This window comes from Ursus arctos, unplaced genomic scaffold, assembly GCF_023065955.2.
Source record: "Ursus arctos isolate Adak ecotype North America unplaced genomic scaffold, UrsArc2.0 scaffold_34, whole genome shotgun sequence".
NCBI classification, from domain to species: domain Eukaryota; kingdom Metazoa; phylum Chordata; class Mammalia; order Carnivora; family Ursidae; genus Ursus; species Ursus arctos.
Window position 1 is genome coordinate 30,356,830 of NW_026623030.1, and position 27,732 is coordinate 30,384,561.

General features: G+C 61.3%; 2 protein-coding genes across 4 annotated transcripts in view; both read left to right on the forward strand.

Moving 5' to 3' along the window:
* The window catches only part of ULK1 (unc-51 like autophagy activating kinase 1), a 20,069-nt gene extending 8,896 nt beyond the window's left edge, over nt 1–11,173 (forward strand). The window contains 22 exon segments of the mRNA XM_057305967.1: nt 167–356; nt 1,366–1,424; nt 1,509–1,591; nt 2,001–2,051; nt 2,190–2,236; nt 2,238–2,279; nt 2,911–3,064; nt 3,896–3,956; nt 4,059–4,147; nt 4,639–4,762; nt 5,317–5,465; nt 5,566–5,652; nt 5,976–6,244; nt 6,703–6,893; nt 7,186–7,295; nt 7,383–7,526; nt 7,897–8,090; nt 8,177–8,349; nt 8,439–8,557; nt 8,761–8,918; nt 9,384–9,519; nt 9,604–11,173. Of these exon segments, the coding sequence (XP_057161950.1) occupies nt 167–356; nt 1,366–1,424; nt 1,509–1,591; nt 2,001–2,051; nt 2,190–2,236; nt 2,238–2,279; nt 2,911–3,064; nt 3,896–3,956; nt 4,059–4,147; nt 4,639–4,762; nt 5,317–5,465; nt 5,566–5,652; nt 5,976–6,244; nt 6,703–6,893; nt 7,186–7,295; nt 7,383–7,526; nt 7,897–8,090; nt 8,177–8,349; nt 8,439–8,557; nt 8,761–8,918; nt 9,384–9,519; nt 9,604–9,659 (2,686 nt within the window). The 3' untranslated portion in view covers nt 9,660–11,173.
* A 2,897-nt stretch (nt 11,174–14,070) lies between these two features.
* Nucleotides 14,071–24,378, forward strand: PUS1 (pseudouridine synthase 1). 3 transcript variants are annotated; one of them, XM_044389802.3, is made up of 6 exons: nt 14,071–14,138; nt 14,524–14,755; nt 15,905–16,042; nt 19,596–19,698; nt 22,087–22,778; nt 24,090–24,378. In XM_044389802.3, exons 2-6 carry the CDS (start codon nt 14,534–14,536, stop codon nt 24,117–24,119), a joined length of 1,185 nt encoding a protein of 394 aa, XP_044245737.1. In that variant the 5' UTR covers nt 14,071–14,138; nt 14,524–14,533; the 3' UTR covers nt 24,120–24,378. The 3 variants fall into 3 exon arrangements, with proteins under 3 accessions (XP_044245737.1, XP_057162042.1, XP_026370448.1); XM_057306059.1 differs by lacking the exon at nt 14,071–14,138 and adding an exon at nt 14,203–14,219; XM_026514663.4 differs by lacking the exon at nt 14,071–14,138 and adding an exon at nt 14,263–14,438.
* Nucleotides 24,379–27,732: the final 3,354 nt, after the last annotated feature.

Below are 27,732 nucleotides of genomic sequence, written 5' to 3' on the forward strand. Positions count from 1 at the left end.
GTACATGGTAGGTGGGCCCAGCCCGGCGGCCCGTGGGTGGGGTGTGGGTCGCGGGCTCCCCTCCTCCTCACGCCCAGCCGCGCGCCGGCTGGCAGCCTGCGTGGCTGGGCCGTGTATCCGACCACACCTACGGCAGTTGGGTCACAGCTGGCTCGTGTCTGTTGTGATTGGCTGGTGCTGGCGCCAGCCTTGGGTCACTGTGCCCCGCGTCCGTTCCAGCCTCGGCGCCGACTTGCATGCTTACTGCCCCGCAGGCGCCCGAGGTCATCATGTCCCAGCATTACGACGGGAAGGCAGACCTGTGGAGCATCGGCACCATCGTGTACCAGTGCCTGACGGGGAAGGCGCCCTTCCAGGTGAGCGAGCCCCGGGTCAGGCGTGGGCTGGCCGCCGCTTGGCACCCTGCACCTGACGCTTGGCTCCGGGTCCCGCAGCCTTCGCTCACGAGTCAGGTGGTCTCCTGGCTCCCCACCACGTAGTCACGTGGGGCCCGGTCCTGCTCCGGGTCAAGCCGGAGTCCGCAAGCTCCAGACTGCCTGTGCGTATGCCCATGTGTATGTCTGATCCTGGCCTCGTGCCCACCCTCCTGTCCATGCCCTGCCGGCGGGAGGCACTGAGTTGGTGTCAGGCACCCGGGGGCACCACAGGTGAAAAGCAGTGGCATGCTCAGCAGTGGGATTCCAGAGGGCTGGGGGCTCTGAGCCTCCTGTGCTGGGCTGCGCATCCCGTCGTGACTTCCTGGCTTGATCACGCAGCTCTCAGCTGTTGCCGGCTGGCCCCGCAGCCTTCTTTGGCTGCCCGGTGACCTCAGGAGGCCCCTAGTTCCCTGCACCCCTCCCCGTCTCCTGTTTCCTCCCTGCATGAGCGTGTGGAGGGCTGTCCCTCACTGTCAACCCCGGGAAGGTAGGGCGCTCACTGGCTCCGGGAACGGTGCCTGGCAGTGTCCAGTGACCACAGATGGCTGACCACACACGTGCCCTCCAGGTCCTCCCCAGGGAGTACGGTGCCCGCTGGGAGGGGAAAGCTTATGCTGGGATGTCCTCTGTTGGGGTGGGGTGCATGGACTGTTGCATTTCAAGAAGCAAACATCCACTCACAGCAGACACCCTGACAGTCTACCCTGGGTGGGAGGGAGGCCTGGCTGCCTGGCTTCTGGCCTGCTGGCTGCTCTTGTGTGGTCTGCTTGGCCTACAGCCTGGACCAGGCGGGTGGGGGTATGGGGGGCGAAGGAGGCCATCTCTGGGAGCATGGAGGGCCTGCGGTGCTTGGTCCAGGGCCATGAGCTCTGGCCTGCTGGTGTGGCTAGGGGACCTTGCACGGGGCTCGGAGGCTGTAAGGGGCACTCATGCTGCCGTCCCCTACCAGGCCAGCAGCCCCCAGGACCTTCGCCTCTTCTACGAGAGGAACAAGACGCTGGTACCCACGTAAGTGCCTGGGTCCTGCCTGCCCCCAGCCCCCCTCAGACCCTGGGTGGGCGGCGTGTCATGTTGTCTCCTGGCCCCACCCAGCATCCCCAGGGAGACGTCGGCCCCGCTGAGACAGCTGCTACTGGCTCTGCTACAGCGCAACCACAAGGACCGCATGGACTTCGGTGAGCGGCTGCCCGGCCCCCGGCAAGCCTGCAGCGCGTCCGCTCTTGACGGCCCACCGGTTTTGGGGTGCGGCCTCCTGGCTGCTTGCCCCCCACCCTCAGCTCCTGGGTGCCCACAGCCGTTTCCCAGCAGCACAGGCTGTGAACACCCCGGTTTTGCAATGGGAAGTGTTGTCGCCGGGAAAACCCGTCAGGTGGGGGTTGGGGGGACGCTCAGCCAGACGAGGTGAAGAGCCACCAGCTGGGGCCGGCTCCCTCCACGCCTGGCGTGATGCCGGCTGGGACGGGTGCCAAAGCCTGCTGAAGCTCAGGCCCCAGTGGCGGGGGTGGGTGGGGGTGGGAACCCTCGTCCCCAGGGAACCCTGGGGTCAGGACTCTCCTAAGGCCTCTCCCGTCCGTCGTCCTGCAGACGAGTTCTTCCATCACCCTTTCCTCGATGCCAGCGCCACTGTGAAGAAGTGTGAGTCCTCTGAGGGGTCCTGGGGCCCCTGAGGCCGTGGTGGGGCTTGGTGGGGACGCGGGTGCCACACCTGCTGCTGCCAGGCTGGCCTGGCTGGGGGAGGGGGTCTCCCTCATGCTGACTTGTGCCCTCCACTAGCCCCACCTGTACCTGTGCCCTCGTACCCGAGCTCGGGGTCTGGCAGCCAGCTCCAGCAGCAGCTCCACCTCGCACCTGGCCTCCCCACCGGTGAGTCGCCACCAGGGCCGGGCCCTGGGCTTCTCCCCCTCCATCCCCCCCCGCCCGGGGTTTGGCGCTGCATGGATGTCATGCTGCTGCCGGTACACCGTCAGGACACCTGCCGTTCACACTAGCTGCGGACAGACGTGTTCGGGTTGTGAAATGTTGGAATATGACAAGTCGGCAAAAGCCCTTGTAGCCCCCCACCCAGAGCCCTCGTGTCCCAGAGGCCGACCTGCCAGGTGTGGGTCCGTGTGTGCTGGCCGGCACATGTGTGGGCGTGGGAACAGGGTGGCCCTGAGACCTGGAGCCCGCCCCCCAGCACGTGCCCCCGCACCTCGGCACACACAGCTGGGACGCCAGGGGCCGTGGTGAGAGGATGGCGCTTGCCCCCGCTGAAGGCAGAAGTTGGATGCCTCGTGTCCTGAGCGTAGAGCAGGCCCCCTTGCAGGCCTTGCAGGAAGTCTCCCCGGGAGCTCTGTGGGAGCTGGGTGGCTGTGCCCAGTGACTGTCCCTTTGGGGCCCGGCCCAGGCCTGGCTGGCGGTAGACCATGCAGACTGATGGGGAGGAGGTGCGCTGAGCCCTTTGTCTCACCCAGGCCCTGGGGCCGAGTCTCAGTGGCCCCCCTCTGACCCCCAGTCCCTGGGAGAGGTGCAGCAGCAGCTCCGGAAGACGCTGACTTCCCCGGCCGACGCTGCTGGCTTCCTGCAGGGCTCCCGGGGCTCCGGCGGCAGCAGCAAGGACTCGTCCTGTGACACGGATGACTTCGTCATGGTCCCGGCCCAGTTTCCAGGTCAGGGGCCAGGGGTTGCTTTGGTGCGTGTGCATGTGTGTGTACGTGTGTGCGTGCGTGTGCGTGGGCTTGCAGACCTGTCTCTGCCTGTGTGCCCTTGGGATTGTTCTGGGAGCTTCCATACCAGGTCAGCTTGGCTATGGAGTCAGAGCCACGTCGTCCCAGTTATGTGGCTGGTCTGTGGACTGAGTCCCTGTGCTCAGGCCCTGCCCTCCAGCCTCTGCACCCTCCGGAGTGCCTGCTGCCGGGGAGGGAGCTGCTGCTGGCTTAGTATGTGTTGAGCACAGGTCCTCAGGCCTCTGGGACAGGCCTGGCCCCTCCCAAAACTGTTCTGGGGTCTAAAGTTCCTCTCGTGACCCTGGGCTTTGACACTTCCTTTCGCTGCCCTGGCCATCCCATGACTTCTGGGACGGGACTGGGTAGGAGTGGCCCTGGGCTTCCAGGGCAGGGCCAGGAGGGCAGTGAACAGGGAGACAGGGCCATGAGAGAGGTTGGTGGGGCAGGTATGGGACCCGGGGTCCCAGAGGAGGGGTCAGGCCCAGCCTGGGAGCTGTGGGCACCTGGCCTGGAGGTGGCTGAAGGCTGGGGTACGGAGAGCACATCCAGGGTCTCCTTTAGATCTCGGAGGCCCGGTCAGGTGGGAAAACAGGAGCTAGGACTTGGGAGTGCTGCCTCCTCCCCTCCCTGCCTAGAGCCTCCCCACACTGTCTGGAATCGAGTGTGGGGCCATCAAGGAGCCATGGCTGGTGAGGTGGCCCAGAAGCCTGGAGTAGACACTTGTCCTGATGTGAGAGGTACCCAGGCCTAGCCTCTCCCATCTCCTGTCCACAGGTGACCTGGTGGCCGAGGCGGCCGGTGCCAAGCCCCCTCCGGATAGCCTGATGTGTAGCGGGTGAGCCCCTGCCCTGCCTGCTCCTGGTTTGGGGAGAGGGGCATGCTGGCTTTTGCAGGTTGTCCCTGTCTTTGCCCTGCCTATGTTATCTGTCCCTACCAGGAGCTCACTGGTGGCCTCTGCTGGCCTGGAGAGCCGTGGCCGGACCCCATCTCCTTCCCCGCCCTGCAGCAGCTCTCCCAGCCCCTCAGGTGAGCAGGGGCTGGGGTGGGGCAGGACTGTGAGGGGCCCCAAGCTGGGGTTAGGGGCCCAGCCCCAGGTTGGGCTTCGCAGGCTGCACTGTGTCTGCAGGTCCTGTCCTGGTTCAGGCCTTGCAGGACACCAGGCTTCTCGTGGGTGGCCCAGGAGGAGGGGCTGTGGCTGAAGGGATGTAGACCCTGGGGGGTGGGGTGGGGAGCTGTGGGGCCAGCACTGCCACCACGCCTGAGCCTGTGGAGCCAGGTGGCCTCAGAGCCAAGCGGGGGAGCAGTCCCAGCCTGGCCTTCTACCATGTGTCCCTGTGGCACAGGGTGCGTGGCATGGGGCGTGAACGGTCCCTGCTGCCTGAGCGGGTGGCGGTGGCCTGTGCAGAGCGGAGGAAGCTGGCAGTCTCGGTGGCCTCTGCCCCACGGTGTTTGGGCTGGGGTTCAGCTCAGTACACTGTTTCCATTGACACAGCCCGCCCACCTGTCTTCCTCCTGCAGCCGGGCCGGTTCCTTCAGCAGCAGGTGCGGTGTGTCCGTCCCCATCCCAGTCCCCACGCAGGTGCACAACTACCAGCGCATTGAGCAGAACCTACAGTCGCCCACCCAGTACCAGACCACACGGTGAGCATGGTCACTCCTCACCTCCAACTCCCCCGCCACTGCTGGGGTTCCCCCGGGGGCAAGAGCATGTCCTAGAGAACTGTAGTGAGAACCCCTACAGCACCCTTGGAGTGACACAGGGTTGTCGCACATGCACCAATGTGCAGGCTGTGCACTGTGTAAGTCATTGCCACCGTTCACGGACGCATGGAAGTTTTAGGCTTTTTAACATGCTTTTCTGGTAGATGTTACTGAAGTATCTTGAATTTAGAAGACCCAGTACTGATTTTTGACAAATTCCAACAAACACGACAGGAGAAGGCTCCCTTTTTTTGTAACTCACAGAAGGCCCTGCGGTCTAGTGGTTGTCCTGGCAGGGACTGTGACCTCAGGCCTGATGGTGCCCAGGGGAAACACTGAGGTTCTTCACTCCCTAGTTACCGCCCTAGGCAGGAGGGTGAGTGCTCCAGTCTTCCTGAAGGCTCCCAAGTGAGGCCCGTTATTTGGACGGAGTGGGGACGAGCCATCTGGCATGGCCGTGACCCTCACCTCCTCGTGCCTGCTCCTGTCCCCAGGTCCTCCGCCATCCGCAGGTCGGGCAGCACCAGCCCCCTGGGCTTTGCCCGGGCCAGTCCGTCACCCCCATCCCACGCCGAGCACGGAGCTGCCCTGGCCAGGAAGCTCTCCCTTGGTGGGGGCCGGCCCTACACACCATCCCCACAAGGTGAGCCTGAATTCCCCTGGTGGAAACTCTTGAAGGGGGGCGGCGGGGGAGGGGACTTGCTCTCTGTCAGGGCATGACCTTGGTGACCCTCTCTCTCAAGTTGGAATCCTCCCTGAGCGGCCTGGCTGGAGTGGGGCACCCTCCCCGCAAGGAGCTGAGATGCGGGGTGGCAGATCCCCTCGTCCGGGTAGGTGCGGGTGTGGCCCCCAGGCAGGAGCCACCTTCCTGCTCACGACGGTCACTTGTACAAGTGAAGGGAGGGTCGGGTCCTGGGGGACTGTGCTCACAAGCTCAAGCCTTGGGCTGTGGAGAAGCGCTTGGGGCCCCCGTGTCCGTGTCTGCCGTGCGGCACAACCTGCGCCCCTTTGCTCAGGCGCGCTGCGGAGCAGCCGGGGTGGGGGAGTAGTCCAGACTCGAGGGCCTCACACACATGCTCCTCTTGCCGTCGGTGGGGCTGGGCCGGGCAGGCCCCACGTGGTAGCGACCAGGCCTTGTCGTGTGCCGCCCCAGGCTCCTCCGCACCCGAGCACCCTCCGCAGGCCGCGGGGCTGGGCTGTCGCCTGCACAGTGCTCCCAACCTGTCCGACCTGCACGTCGTCCGCCCGAAGTTGCCCAAGCCCCCCACGGACCCCTTGGGGGTGGCGTTTGGCCACCCACAGTCCAGTCCCCCACAGCCGGCCCACGGGCTGCAGTCCTGCCGGCCCCTGCGAGGCTCGCCCAAGCTGCCCGACTTCCTGCAGCGCAACCCCCTGCCCCCCATCCTGGGCTCCCCCACCAAGGTAACAGGGCCCCAGAGCTGCGGGGGGGGGGGGAGGGAGGGGGTGGCCCGTCCTGGGAAAAGACTGCAGCGTGTGGCTCTGTCCTGAGGACCCCTTCCCATCCACCTGCCCTACCCGCCTGGCAGGATTCCTGTGGGACACGCTTTGGGCCCCAGAGATGCGGAAGGTGGTCCCCGGGCTCTGGCACCACTCCGGGCAAACTTCTTAGCTCAGTCTTTGCTATGCTATTGTTGTTGAGGTGGGGCCAGACCCACAGTGACACACAGGGTTTCTGGGGGTGCACGTGGGCCTGGGGTTGGGCATGTGCGTGGCGCGTTACTGCTTTCCTGCAGCAGACGAGGTCTTGTGCGTTTGCTGTGGAGACCGGGTTATGGAAGCGTGGGGCTACGCAGGTGTCGGCATCGGGCTGTTAGGGCCCTCATGGCAGTCCATCTTAGCACCCCATCTGCTCCTCCTAGGCCATGCCCGCCTTCGACTTCCCCAAGACCCCCAGCTCCCAGAACTTGTTGACCCTCCTGGCCCGGCAGGGTGTGGTCATGACACCACCACGGAACCGGACGCTGCCGGACCTCTCCGAGGCGGGCCCGTTCCATGGGCAGCAGCTGGGCCCCGGCCTGCGGCCCTCAGAGGACAAGAGCCCCTTCGGCAGGTGTGTGGGAAGGGAGTGTCTGGGAGGAGAAGCCAGGAGTAGGCCTGCGTGTGGGTAGGGGCCCCATCTGCACTTCCTTCCTATGTGACCCTTTCTGAGCTCCCTTTGCGTGTCTGTTAACGGGGGCAGTACCTGCGTCCAGGGTGGGCAGGAGAGCAGCCAGCCAGCCTGCATGAAGCCCTGTGCATGCCTGGCGTGCAGTGAGTTAGGGCAGGCTGGCTGAGCAGTGGGGAGGCTGGGCGATCCGGGTCGGGGGCCCCCTGCTGGCTCCTCATGGCTCCTCACCTTGCAGGTCCCTCAGTACTGGCCGCCTCACCGATCTGCTCCTTAAGGCTGCGTTTGGGACCCAGGCCCCTGATTCGGGGAGCACGGACAGCCTGCAGGAGAAGCCTATGGAGATCGGTGGGCGGGTGGGGGCTCCCTGGGGTGGGGGCGGGCAGGCCTGGCAGGGGATCACCAGGCCCTGAGCCCCTCCTCCTGCTCTTGCAGCGCCCTCTGCTGGCCTCGGAGGGAACCTGCTTCCGGGAGCCCGTGCTGGGGGGGCCAGCAGCCCATCTCCGGTGGTGTTCACCGTGGGCTCGCCCCCCAGCGGGACCACGCCACCCCAGGGTCCTCGTGCCAGGATGTTCTCAGGTGAGGACTGCACGGTGCTCCTCCAGGCTGCAGAGCGTAAATGGCTGTGTGGATGGGTCAGGACAGGTCAGGAAATATGAGGTACTGTCATTCTTGCACATGGAGCAGGGATGGTGTCCACAGCACCCGCGTCTGCGGCCACCGTGGGGTCAGGAGTCCCGGGCTCGGGGCACAGACGTGCCCACAGCGCCCACCTCTGGACCGGAGGGCCCACCTGCAGCGGGGCAAGAAGCAGGAGGGATAGGGCGTCCGCGGTGGGCTCTGCTCCACGAGGCAGGGCCAGAGTGTAGACCAAGGCGTCCAGACCAGGTGGGGAAGGGGTTTGTGTCTGGGAGCTGTGAACTTGCTGCCCACTGACCTCTCCCTACAGTGGGCTCCTCGAGCTCCCTTGGCTCAGCCGGCTCCTCCTCTGCCCGTCACCTGGCACCCGGGGCCTGTAGCGAGGCCGCCCCGGAGGCGCCGGCCCCCGGCCACTGCTGCACCTTCGCCGACCCCGTCACCGTCAACCTGGAGGGGGCCGTGACCTTCGAGGCCCCTGACCTCCCTGAGGAGACGCTGATGGAGGTGAGTGCCCCCCGCTGTGGACGGCAGTTCCCGGGGCCGGGGGGGGGGTGCCCAGCCACCGTCTCAGCCGCCCCACTTCTCCGCAGCAAGAGCACACGGAGATTCTGCACAGCCTGCGCTTCACGCTGGTCTTCGTCCAGCACGTGCTGGAGATCGCGGCCCTGAGGGGCAGCGCCAGCGACACGGCCGGGGGGCCCGAGTACCAGCTGCAGGAGAGCGTGGTGGCCGACCAGATCAGCCTGCTGAGCCGGGAGTGGGGGTGCGTGTGCCCTGCGGGGCCGGGGTGGCGGGTGGGGGGGGCTGGGGTCCTGGGACTCCGCGCCTCCTGATGCGTCTGCCGCCCTCCAGCTTCGCGGAGCAGTTGGTGCTTTACCTGAAGGTGGCCGAGCTGCTGTCCTCGGGCCTACAGACCGCCATCGACCAGATCCGGGCCGGCAAGCTGTGCCTGTCGTCCACCGTGAAGCAGGGTGAGTGCCGCGCCCCCAGGGCCAGCAACGGAGGCCGGGTGGAGAAGGTCAGGGAGAGGCAGAGGTGGTGGGAGGGGTGATGAGATGACGAAAGCCCTGCCGCGGGGTCCCCTGGGGCAGGGGCAGCCAGGGCTCCCGGGGCCGGGGGGGAGGGGTGGCCGGCGGACCCTCACTCTCTGCGCTTGCCCCGCCCCCGCCCGCAGTGGTGCGCAAGTTGAACGAGCTGTATAAGGCGAGTGTGGTGTCCTGCCAAGGCCTGAGCCTGCGGCTGCAGCGCTTCTTCCTGGACAAGCAGCGGCTCCTGGACCGCATCCAGAGCGTCACTGCCGAGAAGCTCATCTTCAGCCATGCGGTGCAGACGGTAGGCCCAAGTGGCGGGTGGCACTTCGGTGGTGGAGGCCGTGGGGGGACGTTGACGTCCACAGCTTGCTGGACGTCGGGCTGGGGCATGACTCCGTGCTGCTCCACAGCCAGCGCTGACGCCGGGCTCCCCTGGCCCAGCACGGTGCTGGGAGCCGGCCTGGCTTTCAGGTCCAAGCAGGAGGCCTCGTTCTCAAGCCTTGTAGTGGGCGAATGTTCTCCAGCAGAGGCCTGTGCAGGCTGAACAAACTTCTGGGGGAAAGCTTGCCTCCTCTGCCCCGGGGGTGACTGTTGGCTAGTTAGGTCGTCACAGCCCGTGTCTGCCAAGGGGGGCCCTGCCCAGAGATGCCGGCCCACCTGGGGTGGTTGCCCAAGGTCGCACAAGTCTGTTCAGGTCCCCACATGGCCCCGGCAGTCCGCACCTGGTGTCCACACCTGGGCTCACCCCCTGGCCCCTCTCGAGCAGGTGCAGTCGGCCGCCTTGGACGAGATGTTCCACCGTCGGGAGGACTGTGTCCAGCGCTACCACAAGGCTCTGCTGCTGATGGAGGGGCTGCAGCACATCCTCACCGACCAGGCGGACGTGGAGAACATTGCCAAGTGTGAGTGCCACTGGGCCCGCCTGGGGAGGGCGCGAGGTGGGGGTGGGAGGCGGGGTCCCACTCACGGCGCCGTCCCTGTTGCAGGCAAGCTGTGCATCGAGCGGAGACTCTCGGCGTTGCTGACCGGCATCTGTGCCTGACCTGTGGGGTGCCTGGCTTTCTGTGCCCAAGGGGCTGGATCTCCTCTGCCAATTCCCCAGGCTTGGGGGCGGCCATCTGGCCAGGCTTGAAGGGACAAGCCTGCGGCCTTGGTGCTGCTTGCTGGTGCCGGGGAGAGGGTGGGGGCTCAGGCCTGAGCTCTGCAGCAGTGGGCTTCAGGGTGCTGGGAGGGCTCCACACGACCCAAATCCGGCCAGTCCCCCTGCCTCGCTGATGAGCTGAGCTCTCCCGGCCACCTTGGAGGTGGGTGGGCACATGTGGCCGGTCCCCAGCCCCAGCCAGATTCCAGGGCAGCCCTGATGCCGGCCGCTGTGCTGAGGACAATCCTCGACACTGCTCTGCCCAGGAAAAGGTGTGGCCTCCTGGTCGCCCTCCTTCCCCGAGACCACCCACCCAGCTTTGTGAATCACGGAGCACTTTATGCAGGCGGACCTGCAGCAGGACTGCCCGCGCAGTCCCGCCTGTAGCGCTACGAGGCGCGTGTACATATTATATACATATATACATATATAAATAGCCGTGCGAGCGCGTGCGAGCGTGTGTGCTGTGCCTGCTGCCGGGATCTGCCCGGAGAGACACAGACCTCTTATTTAAATGTTCTTTTAGGGACGGACAGTACGAAGCACCGAGCTTTCTGAACCCAGGACAGACGTTGAAGTCTATTACACTTTGCTCCCAAATCCTGTCTTATTTTTCTGCAGCTCTTTTTTTTTAAGGAAAGAAAATTTGTAGGAGTTTGGGATGTTTATTTTGGAAGGGTGGGGCAGAACGGGGTGGGTCCTTAGTGTCGTGTGGATGCGGTTGGAGGCACCTGGTGCCTGTGAGGGCAGCCCTACCGCTGCCCCCCTCCCCACCTGGAGGTGGTGGGCAGGCAAGGGGTGTTTCCTGCAGAGCCTCCCATCCAGCTTTCACAGTGGGTTTGATGCCAAAGTCGCATGTATTGCCGCCGCCCCCCCCCCCCCCCCCGCCACGGTAGGCTGGGTCCTGGCTGCTCTGGGGGGGGCGTCAGCGGGGAGGCTCTGCCTCAGCCCCCTCCCCCGCAGCGTGTCCTGGAGAGGGCAGAGGAAGCCTGCCTGAGTCCAGGCGCCCTGGGCGAGGGGTTTAAGGTCTCACATCAAGACGTGGACATCTTTGTGTTTCTTTCTTTGCAATACTTGAAATATTGCCACTGTGCTTGGATTTCGAAACAGCCCTGTGAGTTCCCTTGTCAGCCAGTGACTTCGTTCCTTGCTGCACGGAACCTGTGCATATTTATTGCTTTACGGTCGGCTGGGATCCAGGGCCACCGGGAGTCTGGTGCCACGAGAGGGGACTCGTGCAGTGGGCCGCCATGCCGCCCGCCTCCCGGCGTGTGTGTTACCAGCCGATCCTGTCCTCCACGATTCAGCGCCCGACCCTTGGTCTACTTTAAAGGAGTTTTGTGTGATCCCCTACCCCCTCCGTTTGCATTACCTTGTGTCAATACCAACTGAAGGAAATAAACCTTTGGAATTGAGTGGGCGTAGCTGACGGCTGGTTTGTCGGGATCGCTAGTGTGTCACAAGGCATGCAGGGGGGCCTGCAGCAGCACGTGGAGTCGCCCTGCGCGTGACCCCCGGGGCGCAGATCCCCAGGGCACACTGGGTGCTCCGACGTGAGTTCACGACTGTGTCCATCCCCCACCACCAGGGTTGCAGTCTCAGTCCGTGGGGGTCCACCTGGGAGGGGGCGTCGGTTGTGAGGGGAGCCAGCTCCAGACTGCAGCAGCCGCGCCCCGTCTGCCCCATCCGAGGTGCAGGATGTGCTTTCTCTCCTCGTCCTCCCCGAGGCTGTGGTTCTGTCTGGATTTCGGCTGTGTTACAGTTGGAGCTGTATCTCTGCGATGCCTGGTGACCTCCAGCACCCTTTCATGTGCTTGCTGGTCATTTCTAGGGTCTGTAGATTTGCATTTTTAAAACTACATACTGTTTTCGTGAGTTTTAAAAATAGCTCATTACCAGAAAGGCTAACGGCAGTGTTACATGAAAGTGTGCAGAGAGGTAGCCTTAGAGGGGCGAGAGGGTGGGGCCCGGGGTGGGTGGCGCTCTGCTCCTGCCTGGCTTCCTGCAGCCTGCATGCGGTCCCCGCAGACAGGAAGGGCTGTGCTGGTGGGGAACGGGGCCCGGGAGGCGGAGCCCCTTCCGCTCTGTGGGGCTCCTGGAAGAAATGCCCGGAGGATTAAGACAATCCTGGCATTTCGTTGCTAAATTAATAGGCTTCAGAGTTCCATATCCTCCTTTACCCTGCCCTCCCTCTGTTTCTCCATCAACGCCTTGTGCTGGTGGGGGATGTGAGCCTACACGGACACGCGCCATCACCCTGGTCCATAGTTGCTGCTGTCCATTCTGTGGGCGGGACACCCGTATGATGGTACACGTCTACCATCACAGTGTCACGGAGTAGCCCCGATCCTCTGTTCTACCCATTCTTTCCCTCCCCCAATCCCCGGCAAACACTGGTCTTTTTATTGCCTCCATAATTTTGACTTTTCTAGAATGTCACAGAGTTGGAATCAGACTGTGTGCGGCCTTTTCAGACCGGCTTCTTGCACGTAACAAATCTGAGGTTTCTCCGCGTCTTTCCATAGCTCGTTTCCTTCCAGCTCTGAATGATACCGTACTGTTTGGATGGGTCACTTTATCCAGTCTCCAACTGAAGGACACCTTGGTGCTTCCAACTTTGGGCAATTATGGCTGAAACTAGAAGGGTTCTCATGCAGGAACCTGGTGGTAAGCGCTGGGCCCAGGAGGGCTGGGCCTGGGGTGTGGCAATTACCTCCTTTCTGTCTGAGGACCACCCATTCCAGGCACATTCCGGGCACATTCACAGGTGTCCAGGCCCACAGGGGCCTTTGGCCAGGAGGACCAGGGTCAGGCGGGCCACCGTAGCTGGCGGGGTCTGACGAGGGAGCAGGTGTGGTTTGCTCCGCACACAACAGGTCACAGGGAGCCTCTTCCCCCTGACAGTGAGCAGTTCTAACCTATGGTGCTTACCTTCCTGCCCGTTTCACTCCTACCAGGACCCTGGGGCAGGCTCCTGGCAGGGACACATGCCTCCATCCTTCCTGCCTGATGTGGCCTGGCTAGGGGCTCCCCACTCAGGGGCGGCACGTGGTACAGTCGGTGGACTTGGGCCTGGCCCTGAGACAGCCCTCCACCTGGTCTGGGTCTCTGTTCCAGCACCAGAGAATGCTGGGCTCCCATGTGGCAGGGAGGGAGAGACTGTTCCCTGTGGCATAGCCTGAAGTCTCAGCATCAAGCCTCCCTTGGCTGCCTGGCTGGGTTAGTCCTCTGCCCATCTGGAGCCATCCTGGTTGTCAGGGTCCTGGACTCCTGCGGATGCCCTCAGCTTGCGGCCCATGTCCATTTCCCTGTGCCAGGGTGCGGCCCGTGCCCTCAGAGCTGTTAGGGCCAGGAGGGAGCATTCCCGGAAGAGGGCGGGGGTGCCCTGTGTGCAGATGGTGCTCTCTGCAGGGCTGGCCCAATGCTTGCTATGGCTGCTGAGCCACCGGAGCTCCCCAGGTCACCCATGACCATGCCCTTTTGTCAGCCCTGGCACACGGAGGCGGCTCTCTACCCTCCTGCAGAGGGGAGGGCTGTCCTGGGGGTCGTTTAGCAGAAGTGAGCCGTGGGCTCCCACCTGCGTGATCTCAACGCATCCTCACTTTTGAGCTCAGAGGAGACCGAGCATGGTGTGGTCCGGGGGAGACCCTGGTCAGCAACCACCAACCCACTTCCTGTGTCTGGGCCGGCCAGTTGTGGATGTTGCATATGAACGTGCCCTTCGCATCTGGTTTCTTTCACTGCGGGCAGAGTTTCCGAGACTCACATCGTGGGCGCAGCAGCTCCCTTCGTACATGGCGGTTATGACTGTGATGCCCGATCTATTTTTCCGCTGGGTTTGGTCACTGGGCGTCCCCCCACGAGAACGTGAGCTTCCGAGGCCGAGTGTTGTCGCTGCGCTCCTGGTCCACTCCCTGCCGCTGGAAGCCGACCGGTCCGCCTCCCAAGCCCTCCCGCCGGGTTTTCCCGAGGACCGCGCCCCCCGGGTGTGTGGCGTCTGTAGACCGCCGGCTGGCACGGGTCTGGGAGACGCAGAGTCGGGGAGGCGCAGCTGTGCTTCCCTCCCGGCCGGGGCGCACCGACCGCCCTCGGGGTCCTCGTCGGGAACGCGGGGCCCGCGGCGCTTGTCCTCGGAGCACCTGTCCGCCCTAAGCCCGGCTCGGCGCCGCCGCAGGCCCCAAGCCCCGCCCCAGCCCCCGAGCACAGCAGCGGGCTCGAAGCCCCGCCCCGCCCCGCCGCAGGCCCCAAGCCCCGCCCAGCACCACCCCCGGCCCTAAGCCCCGCCCGGCGGGACTTTTGTCCGCGCCCGGCCGCCGTCGGGCGCGCGTTCCACTTCCGCCTTCGCCCACGTGGTCCGGCTCCGGCTCAGTCCGCGGCGCCGTGAGTGGGGCCGGGTGGGAGTGCGTCCCTCTAGTTCCGGAGAGAGTGGCCGGAGCCTCCCGGACTCCCGAGGGGAAGCCGGTCGGGCGGGGCGGGAGGGGCGGGACGGGTAGGGGGCGCTAGGGAGGTCGGCCGCCGGCCGAGGGGGCGCTCCGGGGGAGGGGGCTGGGCCCGTGCCGCCCCCGCCCCAACACCCCACTCCCTGCCGCGCATGGCGGCCCGCAGCCTGCGGGCGGCGGCCGGGGCCCTGCGGAGAGCCTGCGGAGCGTGGAGCCCGCGCCTGGGACGGCGTCTGTTCTGGTAACCGCGGCGCGTCGCCCGGGCCCCCGCTGTCCAGGCCGCGCGTCCCGGCCGCGTCGCTCACGCTGGCTCCGTGTCCTTGCAGCTCGCCCCCCATGGCCGGGAACGTGCAGGCCCCCGCCCCCGTGGGCGCCGCGCGGGAGCAGGACCGGAAGGCCCGGAGCGGGTGGCAGGGCGGGGCCCGGATCTGGGAGGACGCCGAGCAGCAGGCCAAGAAGCTCAAGAGCAGCCCGGACGGCGAGCCGCACAGGAAGCTGCCCAAGCGGAAGATCGTGTTGCTCATGGCCTATTCCGGGAAGGGCTACCACGGCATGCAGGTGAGGGTGTTCAGTGCCGCCCGGAGCGTCTAACACAGCCATGCCTGGGCTCGCTGGGTGTTGTAATAATTCTCACCTCGGACAGCGGGACGACTGGAGTTCTTCGGGGTCTCGTTTTAAGGAAGAGTGTAGGTCGCACCGGGGAAACTGATGTCGCGGCGTGGGGTCGACTGTGCCGACGGGGCGGGTGACTCTGCCTCAGGGATGGTCGGGCCACCCCCGCTGCTCTGTGCGGCTGAAGAAATGCTTTTGGGGCTGTGATTTTGATGGGGCGCACTTTTGCCTTAGGCGCGGTCTTGAGAACTTCGCTGTGTCCCAACTTCTGTTTCTGTTTGCCTCAGTTTCCCTGTTAGGGAAATGGGGGGTTGGAGAGTGACAGTGGCTCACGGTGCTGATGGAAGGGCATATTGAGACCCTGCCACTCGGCCGCCTTCCCCACCGCTGCAGCTCTCTGTCCCTGCCTGTGGGTGTTTGAGCAGCATTTATGACTTGATGCTTGCAGTGAGGACCGTGAGGTAGACCTTGGGAAGAACTTCCCCCTGTGGTGATCTTGGCAGAGTGCTTGTAGGCCTTCGTGTCCCTGGTGTGGGGAAGGTTTTCTCTGAGAAGTGTCAGGGTGGTCGCATGACCTCATTGATAGGGGGGTTGGGGGGGGTCCTGCGGGCCTTAGGTTGTAGTTAGGGCACGCTGAGAGGGGTAGTGTTAGGAGGTTCTAGAAGCAGTGGGTTGTCTTTCCAAATCCAGTCCTAGTGTCCTCAGGTGGGTTTCCCCGCTTTGAGTCACGGGGCCTCCCTCCCCATGGCGATAAGGGGGTGGTGTCCGTCTACAGCCAGCTGCTGCTGACAGATTTGTCTCCAGCAGGAGGGGTGCTGGTTTCAGATCTGACCAGGTGGGAGGAAACAGCGTCTCAGGTGATATTCTCCATGGGCTGTTTACCTGGCTGCCGAGGGTGGGGGGTTTCTAAGAGACTGGGTGCCCTCAGGTAATTGTCCTACGTGCCACAGGACGGGGAAGAGCCGTGGTGTGTCCCCAGGGCCGCCGGTGTGGGCCCAGCACCCAGGTGCCCTATGGGGAGCAGCACAGGCCTAGGGCTCCTATCTGTGGGCAGTGACTGAGTGAAGAAACCTGGTTTTCTACTCTTTGTTTCAGAGGAATGTTGGGTCTTCACAATTCAAGACCATCGAAGATGACTTGGTGTCTGCCCTGGTTCAGTCGGGTTGTATTCCTGAAAATCACGGCGAAGACATGAGGAAAATGTCCTTCCAGCGGTGCGCCCGGACAGACAAGGTAGGCGCCGGCTCTGCCCTTCCCCTGCAGGTTCGAGCAGCACCTGAAACCGGTCTGTGCACCCTTCACAGCACACGTCAGCGTCTTTATTCGTCCGGACTCTTGGCTCTGAGTGACAGATGCACAGACCAAACTAGGCAAAACGGGAGGAAAGCCGTCGCCTCGTGTCACTGAGAAGTTCTCTAAGCATTTCCAGTCCGGGTGTGGCTGGACGTGGGTGCTCACTGCTGCCCAGACTTCATGTCCGTACGTTCTCCTCTGTGGCCGCTGCAGGTGGCCGCACGGTCACACTGTCCATGCAGCTCAAGCTTGAATGTCCCGTTTTCCAAGAGGGGAAAGGATATGGGTGACCCTGGTGTGATAATTTGCTCTATTTAACTTAGTTTATCTAAGATAGTCTTTTTTTTTTTTTTTTTTTACTGTGTAATCAACAGAAATACAATCAGCAGAACGTAATTCCCGTTCTGTGTGTGCATGTGTGTCACGGCTTGGCAGTCTGCTATGTATTCCACGCTCACGGCGCATCACCACCACACTGGCCACATCTTGTGGACTGGGGAGCCTCAGTGGCTGTGGCCGGTGCTGTCCACTCGGTCCCAAGATTGAGTCTCACTGCTCTGACTCACTGCCTCACACATTTGTCCCGGGCTTAGTCCTGGTCGGCGTGGCAGCCATTCCCGGCAGTCTCGCCCTGTTGTGTTCCTGGGTATGGGTCTGGCATGGACAGGAGCTCCCCAGGGGAGTGTGGAGGGGAGCCGGGGAGGTGGGTAGGGCAGAGGGCACGAACCTCAAGTTCTTCTCCGGCAGGTATGAAATGCAGAGTGCATCATATGCCTTCTGCCTCCGCTCTGCAACCCCGGCCCTGAGATGCTTCTGTGGCCGCTTGACGTCCTTGGGGGTGTGACACAGACACGGGCAGGTCGGGGTCCTGAGCAGCTGAACAATGGTACCAGGTCCCCTGGGTTTGTGTGCCAGGCGGGGACCACAAAACTGGTGCACTGTGCAGATAGTGGAGAACAAACACCGGGCTGCAGGTTTGAGTCTTGTAGGCGACGCAGTGACGTTTCTCACGGCTCAGGGTCGGGTGCTGTGGTTCCTTATAGTTTCCCTTTTCTCCTGAATTGTTCCAGTGACAGCTTTCTGGTAGTTTTCAAGGCAGAGGAAAGGCAGATATTTGCCTGAGCTCACGGAGAGAGCGCTTCAGAGCGTGGTTCTTAGAGATTGTTCTGTTCGAATGTGTTTCCCTCTTAAAGTTTGGTAAAGCTGGAGAAACGCGAAGCTTCTCATACTAACATCCCAGCTCATCTCTCCACTGTATGTCCTGCCCCTTGGATGAAGAAACGATAGCATTTTCTTAGTTTTTATTTCAGAATCTTTAAAAAGCAGGTTTGCTAAGATATAATTCTCTTCTTATAGTTTGCCCACCCAGAGTGTACGATTCAGTGGATGCTAGTGTGTTCGCACAGTTGTGCGGCTGTCCCTGCAGCTGGTCTGTGCACACTTTCATCTCTCCAGAAAGGACCCCAGCACCCTTAGCCGTCTCTCCCGCCCCAGAAGCACCTCTAGAACTTTCTCATTTACACACGTGATTGATACAAAAACACAGCCATGCCATTTATCTTCGTTCCTTTGTTTTTTAAGATTTTGTTTTTTTAAGTAACCTGTACACCCAAGATGGGGTTTGATCCCACAGCCCTGAAATCAAGAGTTGCATACTTCACTGACTGAGCCAGCCAGGCTCTCCTTTTAGTTCCTTTTTTTGATCTAAGTGTTTGAAATCAGTTGTGTATTTCTCGCTAATGGAATGGCTGTCTAGTGCCCTCTGTGGCTGCACGTGGCCAGATGTTCTGTAGTGGACGACATGGGTCTGGGGGCAGCGGATTTAGTCTGGGTAACATTTTCAGTGCTAATTTTTTGTATCTTTTTAAAATCTTTCCAGTTGTTTTTTGGGGGGGGGGCAGAGGGCGAGGGAGAAGCAGGTTCCTGCTGAGCAGGGAGTCTGATGCAGGACTTGATCTCAGGACCCCCGGATCATGACCTGAGCTGAAGGCAGACGCTTCGCCAACTGAGCCACGCAGGCGCTCCCATCTCTCCAGTTTTCTGTTTGGAAAAATGTCAGCCCTGCAGACTTGTGGGGAGTATCTCAGTGGATGCCAGACCAACCCTCTCCTCTGTTCAGCAGTGATACCGTTTTGCCGTTTTGCCATGTTGGTTTTCTATGTCCTTTCTTCCCCTTAAACCGTTGGAGAGTCCGTTATGGACCTCATTCACCCCGAAAGCCTTAGGCCTGAATGTGCAGGGACAGGGGTGCCCCTGGGAACTTCCCCTTGGGCGGTCCAGCCCTGTTGGAGCACTGCTACCCACACGCCTCGGTTTGTTCCTGACCCAGTGCCTGAGCCGCGGTCGGCATGCACACGTACTCCCGTCCTTTGAGCTCCCTGTAATCTAAAATGGTTTCTGTCTCTCTGGTCCTTCCCGGCATGTTTTTGGACCATTGAAGCCAGTTGTTCAGACAAACGCCTTAGTCGGGATTTGTCCGATTGTTCTCATGACTCGATTCAGATAAAGATTTGGGCAGGGGTGTTACGTGTATTGTGGTCTGATGTCTCGACCCGGGTTTGTGGAGCGTCTTCAGATGATGTTCACACGGCACTGACGTGTTTGACGCGGCTGATGCTGGGCTGCCCCCCGCGTCTGCTCCCAGGACAGCACCCCGCCCGCCCTCCCATCCATTTCCCTGCCTCTGCATGGTCTTGCCATGTTAGACGAAGGCGCGGCACTGGGGGGAAGTGTGCTCACCCTGACGGGTGTTGCCTGCGTAAGCAGCTCCCCTTCCCTGTCCAGGTCATCACCCGTCCTCTCCTGACTTATGTGGCACAGTGGTCCCCCCTGGTTTGTGGGGGTTGTGTTCCAGGACCACTGGTGGATGCCTGCCCTGTCGATGGTGCAGAAGCCCCATGATACAGTGTGCTCGTGAACGCGGCCAAGGGAGAGATGAGCAATGGTCACTCAGGGCAAAACAGGATGTTTTAGCCGTGTGCTGGCCTGGAAGTTACATGAGCGGGGGCTCTCAGAAGGCCTCCGGGCCAAACCCACCGTCCGCGCGAGATATGCCCACGTGATGGGGTAGGGGTGTGGATGGCGTGGGCTTGTGCTGGAGCGCGAGGCTTCTCCTGGGGGAGCATCAGCAGCGTGGGTGACTGGGCACCTGGAGTGGGGATGGCGACACCGTGGACGACCCGGGGCGACCGCTCTTCCTTGTTGGCCATTGTTTGCTCTTTTTCCCCACGTCCTGCGGAGTTCGGTCCGGAGGGGCCTTCATTTCCTACCTGCATGACCTGTATTTCGCTGGGATCTGAACCATCAGTGACCTTCACCTGTTGTGCTCGCCCGGCGCTTTGTGAGTTGAGCGCCGTCTGCAGGTCTCACCAGCCCCTCAGATGCGTTTCTAAAGTCAGAACTTGCACCGGAAACGGAGCAGCCTTGGCACAGTCCTTTGTCCAGGAGAGCACCTTACAGAGGGGTGTGCCTGACCCTTCTGCTTCCTTTGCAGGGCGTGTCTGCGGCGGGGCAGGTCGTGTCCCTGAAGGTGTGGCTGATTGACGACATTTTAGAAAAGATCAACAGCCACCTTCCGCCTCACATTCGGATACTGGGTAAGCGCTGCAGGGCAGGCCGCGCGCCCGTGGTGGCTGGTCGTGCAGGGACGTGAAGCTCTCCAGATTGCTCTGGTGCGGAATGAGGACGTGGGAGCCGTTGCTTAGCGGTTGGGAGGAGTGGTTGTGAGTCGTCTCAGAGTTCGCTGTCCCCTCCTCCTGAAGGGATGAGCTGGACAGACACTCGGGAGCTCCCTTCATGGCAGCACCTTCTTTCAACCAAACACTGGACACGAATGTCCAGATTCGGTTAAAACAAGGGTGATGATTCCGTTTTATAACGAGCCTGATAAATGGGATTCTTAGGTCTTTGTTAAAACAATCCCATCTGACGCTCTGCCTTGGCGTGGTGCGTTCGGGCCGTTGATGTTCCTGTGGTATTGGGTGGGTTGGTTGGTGTAGACCTTGCCCTCTATTGCTTTTTCACTCTCCTGTGTTCTCCTTTTCTTCTGTTCTTTTGGATTAATGAATGTTTTTCATCATTCCATTTCATTATTACCTTGGTTGCCTTGTGGGGTGTAATTTGCTGTGGTTTTTCAGTCATTGCTTTGGGGGTTAAAGCAGGGGTCGGTAGACCCTCTGTAGCAGGCCAGACCGTACGGCCACCTGACCTTGGTTTCGGCCCCACCTGCTCCTTGACTTTCACCCCGCCCCCTGTCTTTGCAAATGGGCTATTTGGAGGCTGTGTCTGTTCAAGCATCCTTGTCTGACACCCACTCACCCTGCTTCTTGTAGCGTTTGAAGACGACAGCAGCATCCCTGCATCTTTCCCCTCGGCCTTGCAGCTGATGTCTGTGTATCGTGCGACCACATGTGGTACCAGCCCACATGGCGTTGTTTTTCCTTTAGCAGCCAATTGCAAAAACCGTTTGAGGTATAATTGATGTATAATGAGCCCCGTATTTATGCGTACAGTTTTGCCGCGTGTGCGTATGTGCGTGGACGCCTGTGGAACCCTCCTGGATCGGACCTGAACCCCTCCCCCCCGCTCCTCCTCATTGGCCGCCACCGATGGGCGTTCTCTCGCCGCGGATTAGTTCGTTCCGTTAGCACTTTACGTGAACAGAATCAGGTCATATGTCTGGCTGCTTGCACGGAGCTGGGTGTTGTGTGGACCCCGCCACACGGGCGTGCCACACGTGGTTTCTCTGTGTGCCCCCCAAGGGTGCTGGGCTTCCACGTGCCCGTGGATAAAGCTGCCACGGGGGTTTGGTGCAAGTAAATGTGTTCTCACCATGAAGTTAGTGACGCTTATTGATTACTTTGTTTGCTGTGCTGCAGCCTTTCTCTGCCTCAGGAGGGTCTTCTCCGGGGACACTCCTCACTGAGTAAGCCCTCGTGAAGGCCACTTGACGCGTTTGCACGGGAAGGTCTTCTGTGTAGTCCGTAGATCAGGCCCCAGTTTTGCTAAAAACAACGCTGAATCCCGTACAGTAACCACAGTGCTAAGCGCTACTTATGCAATGTGACACGTGGGGTGGTTTCCCTTGTTGCGGCCCCAGAGCATGGCCGTCGGGCAGCCCGGGCGCCGATCCCGGCAGACAGCCACCTGCACGACGCGTCCTGGCGATGCTCGGTGCAGATGAAAGTGAATTCTATGCCAGGCAAAAAAGAAAACCTGAAATTACCCCCAAATGAGACACGACAGTCGAGGGAGAGCAAGGAGGGCAGGAGCCCTGGTGTCTGCTCGCCTGTGAGGCACAGGCCTAGACACACCCCGTAGCCCCGTGAGCTCGGGTGAGGGCAGGCCTGCTGTCTGGGACCCTGGCACAGCTCGGGCAGCACCCCCGAGTCCCAGTTCTTGCCAGGACTTATGTGTCCTCGGGGAAATTCTCTACGCGCACGTTCGCTTCTGTGCTTCGCACAAGCGGAGCCCTGTGTGCTTCACGGTGTCTTTGTTCTTTCACTTCTAGTTCGCGTGTTTGTCGAGCTCCTGCTGGGTCTGTCAGCACTCAGAGCGCAGGGCCTTTGCAGACCTGCCGTCCTGACGTTTGGGGGCTGCCTGCTGCTTCATCCTGCGAACATTCCAGAACGTCTGCGATCATGTTTTTCTTGCTGGACTTTCTGAGTTGTCTTTCGTTGTTTATGGTATTGCTTTTAGATGTGCTGCTGCCTGGTGGCCTCGCGTAGGATAACTTGTAGGGTGTGGTTTCAGGTCCGTCATGTATTCCGTGGAGAGCCTCACAGGGCGAGAGCATGCACTTCCCTGTCCCTCCGCGAACCCTGGGTTTTAATAAACGGCCCGTGTTTTTGATGAGTTGGTTTGCGTAACGCTGCCGTTGAGCGTCAGGCGCGTGCGGGTTCGGTGCAAGGAGGCCAGGCCCAGGTCTGGTCCAGGCGCTCGTTGGCAGGGAAGCGTCGTCCTCACTTGCCTCCTCTCCCCCCAAGGACTGAAGAGGGTCACGGGCGGCTTCAACTCCAAGAACAAGTGTGACGCCAGGACCTATTTCTACATGCTGCCCACGTTCGCCTTCGCCCACAAGGACCACGACGTGCAGGATGAGCGCTACCGGCTGAGCGCAGAGACGCTGCGGCGCGTGAACGGGCTCCTCGCCTGCTACAGGGGCACGCACAACTTCCACAACTTCACCTCGCAGAAGGGGCCCCGCGAGGCCAGCGCTCGGCGCTACATCCTGGACATGTTCTGTGAGGAGCCTTTTGTGCGGGAGGGCATGGAGTTCGCGGTGATCAAGGTGAAGGGGCAGAGCTTCATGACCCACCAGATCAGGAAGATGGTTGGCCTGGTGGTGGCCATCGTCAAGGGCTACGCCCCCGAGAGCGTGCTGGAGCGCAGCTGGGGGGAGGCGAAGGTGGACGTGCCCAAGGCGCCGGGGCTTGGCCTGGTCCTGGAGCGCGTGCACTTCGAGAAGTACAACCAGCGCTTTGGCAACGACGGGCTGCACGAGCCACTGGACTGGACGCGGGAGGAGGCAGGGGTCGCGGCGTTCAAGGAGCAGCACATCTACCCCACCATCATCAGCACCGAGCGCCGCGAGCGGTCCATGGCCCAGTGGCTGAGCACCCTGCCCGTGCATGACTTCAGCGCCACCGCGCACGGGGCAGCCAGCCCAGGCGCCAAGGTGGGGGCTGGGGCCGTGAGGCTGGAGGCTGGGGCCCCGGGGCTGCCGCAGGCCCTCCCTTTCGGGAGCTTGGCCAAGCTTCTCGCCTGCTCTGCACTGCTGTCCTTGCGTCCGTCATGCAGACGAGCAAGCTGAGGTGCAGGGAGGTGTGTCAGGCTCTTGGGGTCACACAGCTGCGATGAGCGGGGCCAGGGCGTTGGACCGGGTGGCTGGTGACCCCACAGTGCTGCTTTGTGTTCGCTCCCCACTCAGTGCCTAGTGACCTTGGACAGAGGCTGTGCTCGATGGCCTGCCTTCCCGATTTTGGGACGGAGGTGTGAGGATGAGCACTTTGGGGTCCTCAGCATGTGTCTGTTGTCACACCTGCTCTGGAACGTGGGGTCCCTTGGGAGAGGCACGTGGGGTGCTTGGCGCCCACTCCGGGTGGTTGCTGTGTGGCGCGGCCTCCTGCTAGGGCCGCGGCTGCAGGTGGCTCGTCCCTGCCGGTAGTGTTAGGAGGAGGGCACCTGTGTGAGGCCCTGAAGTTAACCGTAGTCTGCAGCTGGAGTTCTTTCCCTGGGGCGGGAGACGTCCCCGAGCCTGGGTTCTCTGCTGGCCCAGCAGCTCTCCACTGGCGCAGTCCCACCCATCGTCTGTGCGCTCAGAAGCACGTGCTCCTTCTGGCACACCCGGGGTTGTAAAGTGACGCACGCAGGTAAGGGAAGCCAGCCACGTGGGCCAGGTGTGGGAGAGCAGGTCAGGGAGGTGATGGGGATCGGACACTGGCAGGCGGGAGCGCTCCTGCTCTGTCTCTCGGCCAGCGGGGGGAGGGCCACGCCGGGAGAGCAGAAGCTTTTCCCGGGAGAGACAGGCATCCCGGGATTTTATGTGAGATCTTCTGCTCTTGAGGGTTGATGGTGACTAGTTCTCCCAAGCACCGTGAGGCCAGACGGAGTGTGTGTGCAGATTCGAGCTGGGGGCCAGACGTGCCCTCTGCTGGACTCCTGCGAGGACAGGCTCCTGCCGCTTGCTCTCTTCACACCTGAGGGAGGGCCTGCGCTTGTCCAGTATGGAGTAGCCCCGTTTTGTGTGCCCCGAAAGCATTGCGTCCTGAGGGGATCTGATGGAGCCCCACGAAGACCCCCTTGCCCCCAGCCTTGGCTTTCCCTGCCCAGGTCGGACTCTTGAACTGTTGGCGTGGAGACCAGGAGTCGGGCTGAGAGCAAGTGCTTGTGCTTGTCTGTGGCGATGGGGCAGGTGGGGGGCGGGCCCTGATGCTGAGCCCCGCCCCCCCCGGGAGGAAGCACCCACACTTTTGCTCTTGTCCTGCAGGTGCCCAGCCCCCTAGGAGACAGTGACTGAGGTGGCGGCCGCCCGCTGGAGCGCCTTTGGGCTGGCCCAATGTGTGCCAGGAGCCGCTGCCGCTGCGGGCCGTCCTCGCCAGCATGGGAGAGCCGCGCCGCGGCCCCGCAACCTCAGGGTCTCGAGACCTGCATCACGCTGGGTTTCATCACAGGGAGGACCTGCTGCGAATGCGTTAACCGTATACACCTCAGCATGTAAAGACACTATTTTTTTAAAGAAGCAGTTTTCTTATTAAATAAGTACAAACTTTGCTTAAGTCATGCCATTTTTTACTTTTCACTTCGTCGCTCCTGTGTGTTTAGTCTCCAGAGAGAGGGAGAGAGTGCTGGTGCTGTTAGCACAGTGGCGTCGACGGGTGGAGGCTGGAGCAGGTGGGCACAGGAGGCTCCTGGGACCGGCCATCAGGACCGGGCTTGGCGGCTGCCTGTGTCGTACAAGCCTGACAGGCAGCCTGCACAGGGCGGGCCCTTTCCACGTGTGGCCTTCACCCTGGTCACATCCACCCCAGCCCTGCCCACGTCCCAGGTGGGAGGAGTGGGACGGGTGAAGGGACAGTTGCGCCCTCGGTGAGCTCTCCCAGCAGAAGACCCACCAGTAGCTTCTTCCCCTCATTGTCAAGGGCAGGTCAGGTGGTCCGGTCTAGCTGCAAGGGATGCTGGGAGATGCCCTTTACCAAGTGGCAGGCGCTGCAGCTCAGCCCAGGAGTGACCTCTCAGCGAGGAAGGGGGTCTGGTGACAGGCGGGCCGTGGGCAGTTCCCGGGGGGAGGCGGTGTGTTCTGTGTGTGCGTGCTGGTGTCTGCGCGTGCACGATGATGCACGCGCGCAGGAGATGGACGGAGTCTGTACGCGTGTGTACGCACGTGTGCTTGCGTGCCTGCACAGGTGCTTGTGTGCACGTGTGTGCATGCATGTGATGGGGGGGTGCATGGGCACACCCGTGTGTGCATGGAGCTCGGCACATCTCTTCGAGGGCTGCTTCAGGGTGGACAGACGGTGCCGTGTCAGGAAAACCACTGAGGTTGCTGGTGGTGGCCAGGGGCAGGCCGTGTGCAGAGGGTGAGTGAGGTGTGGGGGGCACCAGAAAAGCCGCTGGGCTTCCTGCTGCCAGGTGGACAGAGGTGAGGGCAGGAGGGAGGACTGAAGGCTGACTTGGGCCTTAGGTTTGAGGGACTGATGAGATGGGGCCTTGGGGAAGGGCAGTTTGGAGGAGGGGTGGACGTTGGTGTTAGGCGTGGGCTCTTTGCTAAGTCATTTCCGAGGGCAGAAATCAGCCGGATGACTGCTGGGGCCACGACTTCTCCCATGAAAGGCCACAAAGCCTTGGTCTGAGGATCAGTGAAACCTTCGGAGTAGATTGCTCCCAAATGTGACTCCAGGGAATGAATGGATGACCCGTGTGAGTCACCTTGGAGGATCCATGGATGTGTGGCATTTTCAAGTCATGAATATGCTTGAAGCCACAGCACAGAAGGGAGAAGGTCTTCTGCCCTCGTTCTAGGGCCTCTCTCCGGAGGCTGTGGCTTTTCCCAGAGAGCTCTGTGCACAGCCCAGCCCATCTGATCCCCCCCTCACACAGACGGCAGCTTGCAACACACTTCACTCTTGCCTGTCTCAGCGTAGCTTGGCTTTGCGGTCACGAATGTCTGCATTGTTCTTGCTGGTGGCTCAGTGCATCCTGCTGCCAACCCTATACATCCTCGTTCCCATGTGTGAGGAGCTGTGGATGCAAAATCAGTGGTCTAGGGGCGCCTGGGTGGCACAGCGGTTAAGCATCTGCCTTCGGCTCAGGGCGTGATCCTGGCGTTCTGGGATCGAGCCCCACATCAGGCTCCTCCGCTATGAGCCTGCTTCTTCCTCTCCCACTCCCCCTGCTTGTGTTCCCTCTCTCGCTGGCTGCCTCTCTCTGTCAAATAAATAAATAAAATCTTAAAAAAAAAAAAAATATCGGTCTGATGGGTTCTAACGGCCACTTGGCTTTGATGGCTTTTGTCCTCCATAGAGCCCTGCCGATGTCACGTGACGGGACCTGCCCCCGACTCCCTCTAGAACCTCAAGGGAGAAAGCCTGACCTTGGGGCCAGCCTTTTCCTGGGTTTCGTGATCCTTCCCTGAGTGTGGAAGGCACAGAAAGTTAGGGCCAGGATCCAGAAAGTTATCTGCCAGAATGCAGTGTTATCCCAAGGACACAGGAGAGCAAGACCCCGCACCCCCTTTCCCTGCCCTGGCCCCTGCACGAGGGAGGAGCCCAGCTGCCTGCCGGCTCCCCACATCGGTCAGCATGTGAGATGTGCACTCGAGTCAGCCCCTGGGAAGTGATGGGAAATCACGTGAGCCACTCTGTGTGTACCAGGACCACGCAGGTCTCTGAGAGGGAACACATCGCTGTCTGGTTCTGTGTGTAGCTGGGCAGACGTTTTCTTTAGGAAACTTGGGGCTTACAGATTGTTGGGGGTGGGGGGCTCGAGGACCTGGTTTGGGACTGGACCAGATCCTCTGCAGTGATTCCCAGAACAGTACAGAACTGGCCCACTGAGGCACCTGCTCCTCATGCTGCCTTGGGCTGGGGGGTCGGGGGGACCGGAGCCCCCCCCCACACGGCCACACACCTGCAGCTGCTGACAAGCCATCCAGAGCTGTGGCCTGGGAGCAAGGGTTCACGTCAAGAAAACACCGTCCACAGCTCCACGTTGATGGCCACCCAGCACTGGGCCTCGCTTGCAGGAGAGACATGTGTCAGCCCTGCTTTTGGGCAGCAGGTGCAGCCAGGAGCAGCAGGAAGGAGGTGGCCTCCTCCCTATCACCTCCAGCCTTGCTCAAACGCAGCAAACAGAAGGGACCTCCCTCAGCTGGGACTCTGGCAGATGGAGTTTTTAACTTACTGGCTTCAGCAAGTAAGAGGGTGGCTTGAAGGTTCAAAGACCCAGTCCCCACCCAGGCTATTCAGTAGGATGGAGAATGTGCTTTAGACCATGGCTCTGGAACAGCTGGTAAGTGGGTAAGCCCACTCCTGTCTCCTTTTTAAAGCCAGGGTTTGTTTTTCTAAAATCTTCAGTTTAACATCAGAGGGCATTTGCATCTGCACTTTATCGAGTTAGTCTTCTAATTCTTCTTTTTTCAATTTGTTAAGATTTTTAAAAAAAATTTTTTAAAGTAATCTTTATATCCAATGTGGGCCTCGAACCCACAACCCGGAGATCAAGAATCCCACGCTCCACCCAACTGAAAGCCTGCAGGTGTCCCTAACCTTCATTTTTTAAAATGAGTTTTTTATTGAGATATAATGCACATCCCATAAACACATCCTTTCAAAGTGCACAATTCAGTGGTTTTTAGTACGTTCACAAAGTTGTGCAACCACCGGCGCTACCTAATTTCACAACATTTTTATCAACCCCAAAGGAAATCCCACATCCAGTTGCAGTCAGCCCCCCCCCCCCCCCCCCCCCCGGGCATCACTAACTACTGTCCACCTCTGTGGATCTGCCTATTGTGCACATTTTGTATAAATGGAACCCTACAGTATGTGGCTTTCCATGTCTGGTTTCTCCCACCGAGCGCCGGTTTTGTTTTTGTTTTACTATTTTTTTAAAAAAGGGTTTATTAGAGAGAG

Bases quoted from the DNA above. Each gene is read 5' to 3' on its own strand.
- PUS1 (XM_026514663.4), top strand. From the start codon at position 14,350: ATGGCGGCCCGCAGCCTGCGGGCGGCGGCCGGGGCCCTGCGGAGAGCC. The intron at 19,699-22,086 runs GTAAGCGCTGCA...TCTCCCCCCAAG, and splicing joins GCCTCACATTCGGATACTGG to GACTGAAGAGGGTCACGGGC. The intron at 22,779-24,089 runs GTGGGGGCTGGG...CTTGTCCTGCAG, and splicing joins CAGCCAGCCCAGGCGCCAAG to GTGCCCAGCCCCCTAGGAGA.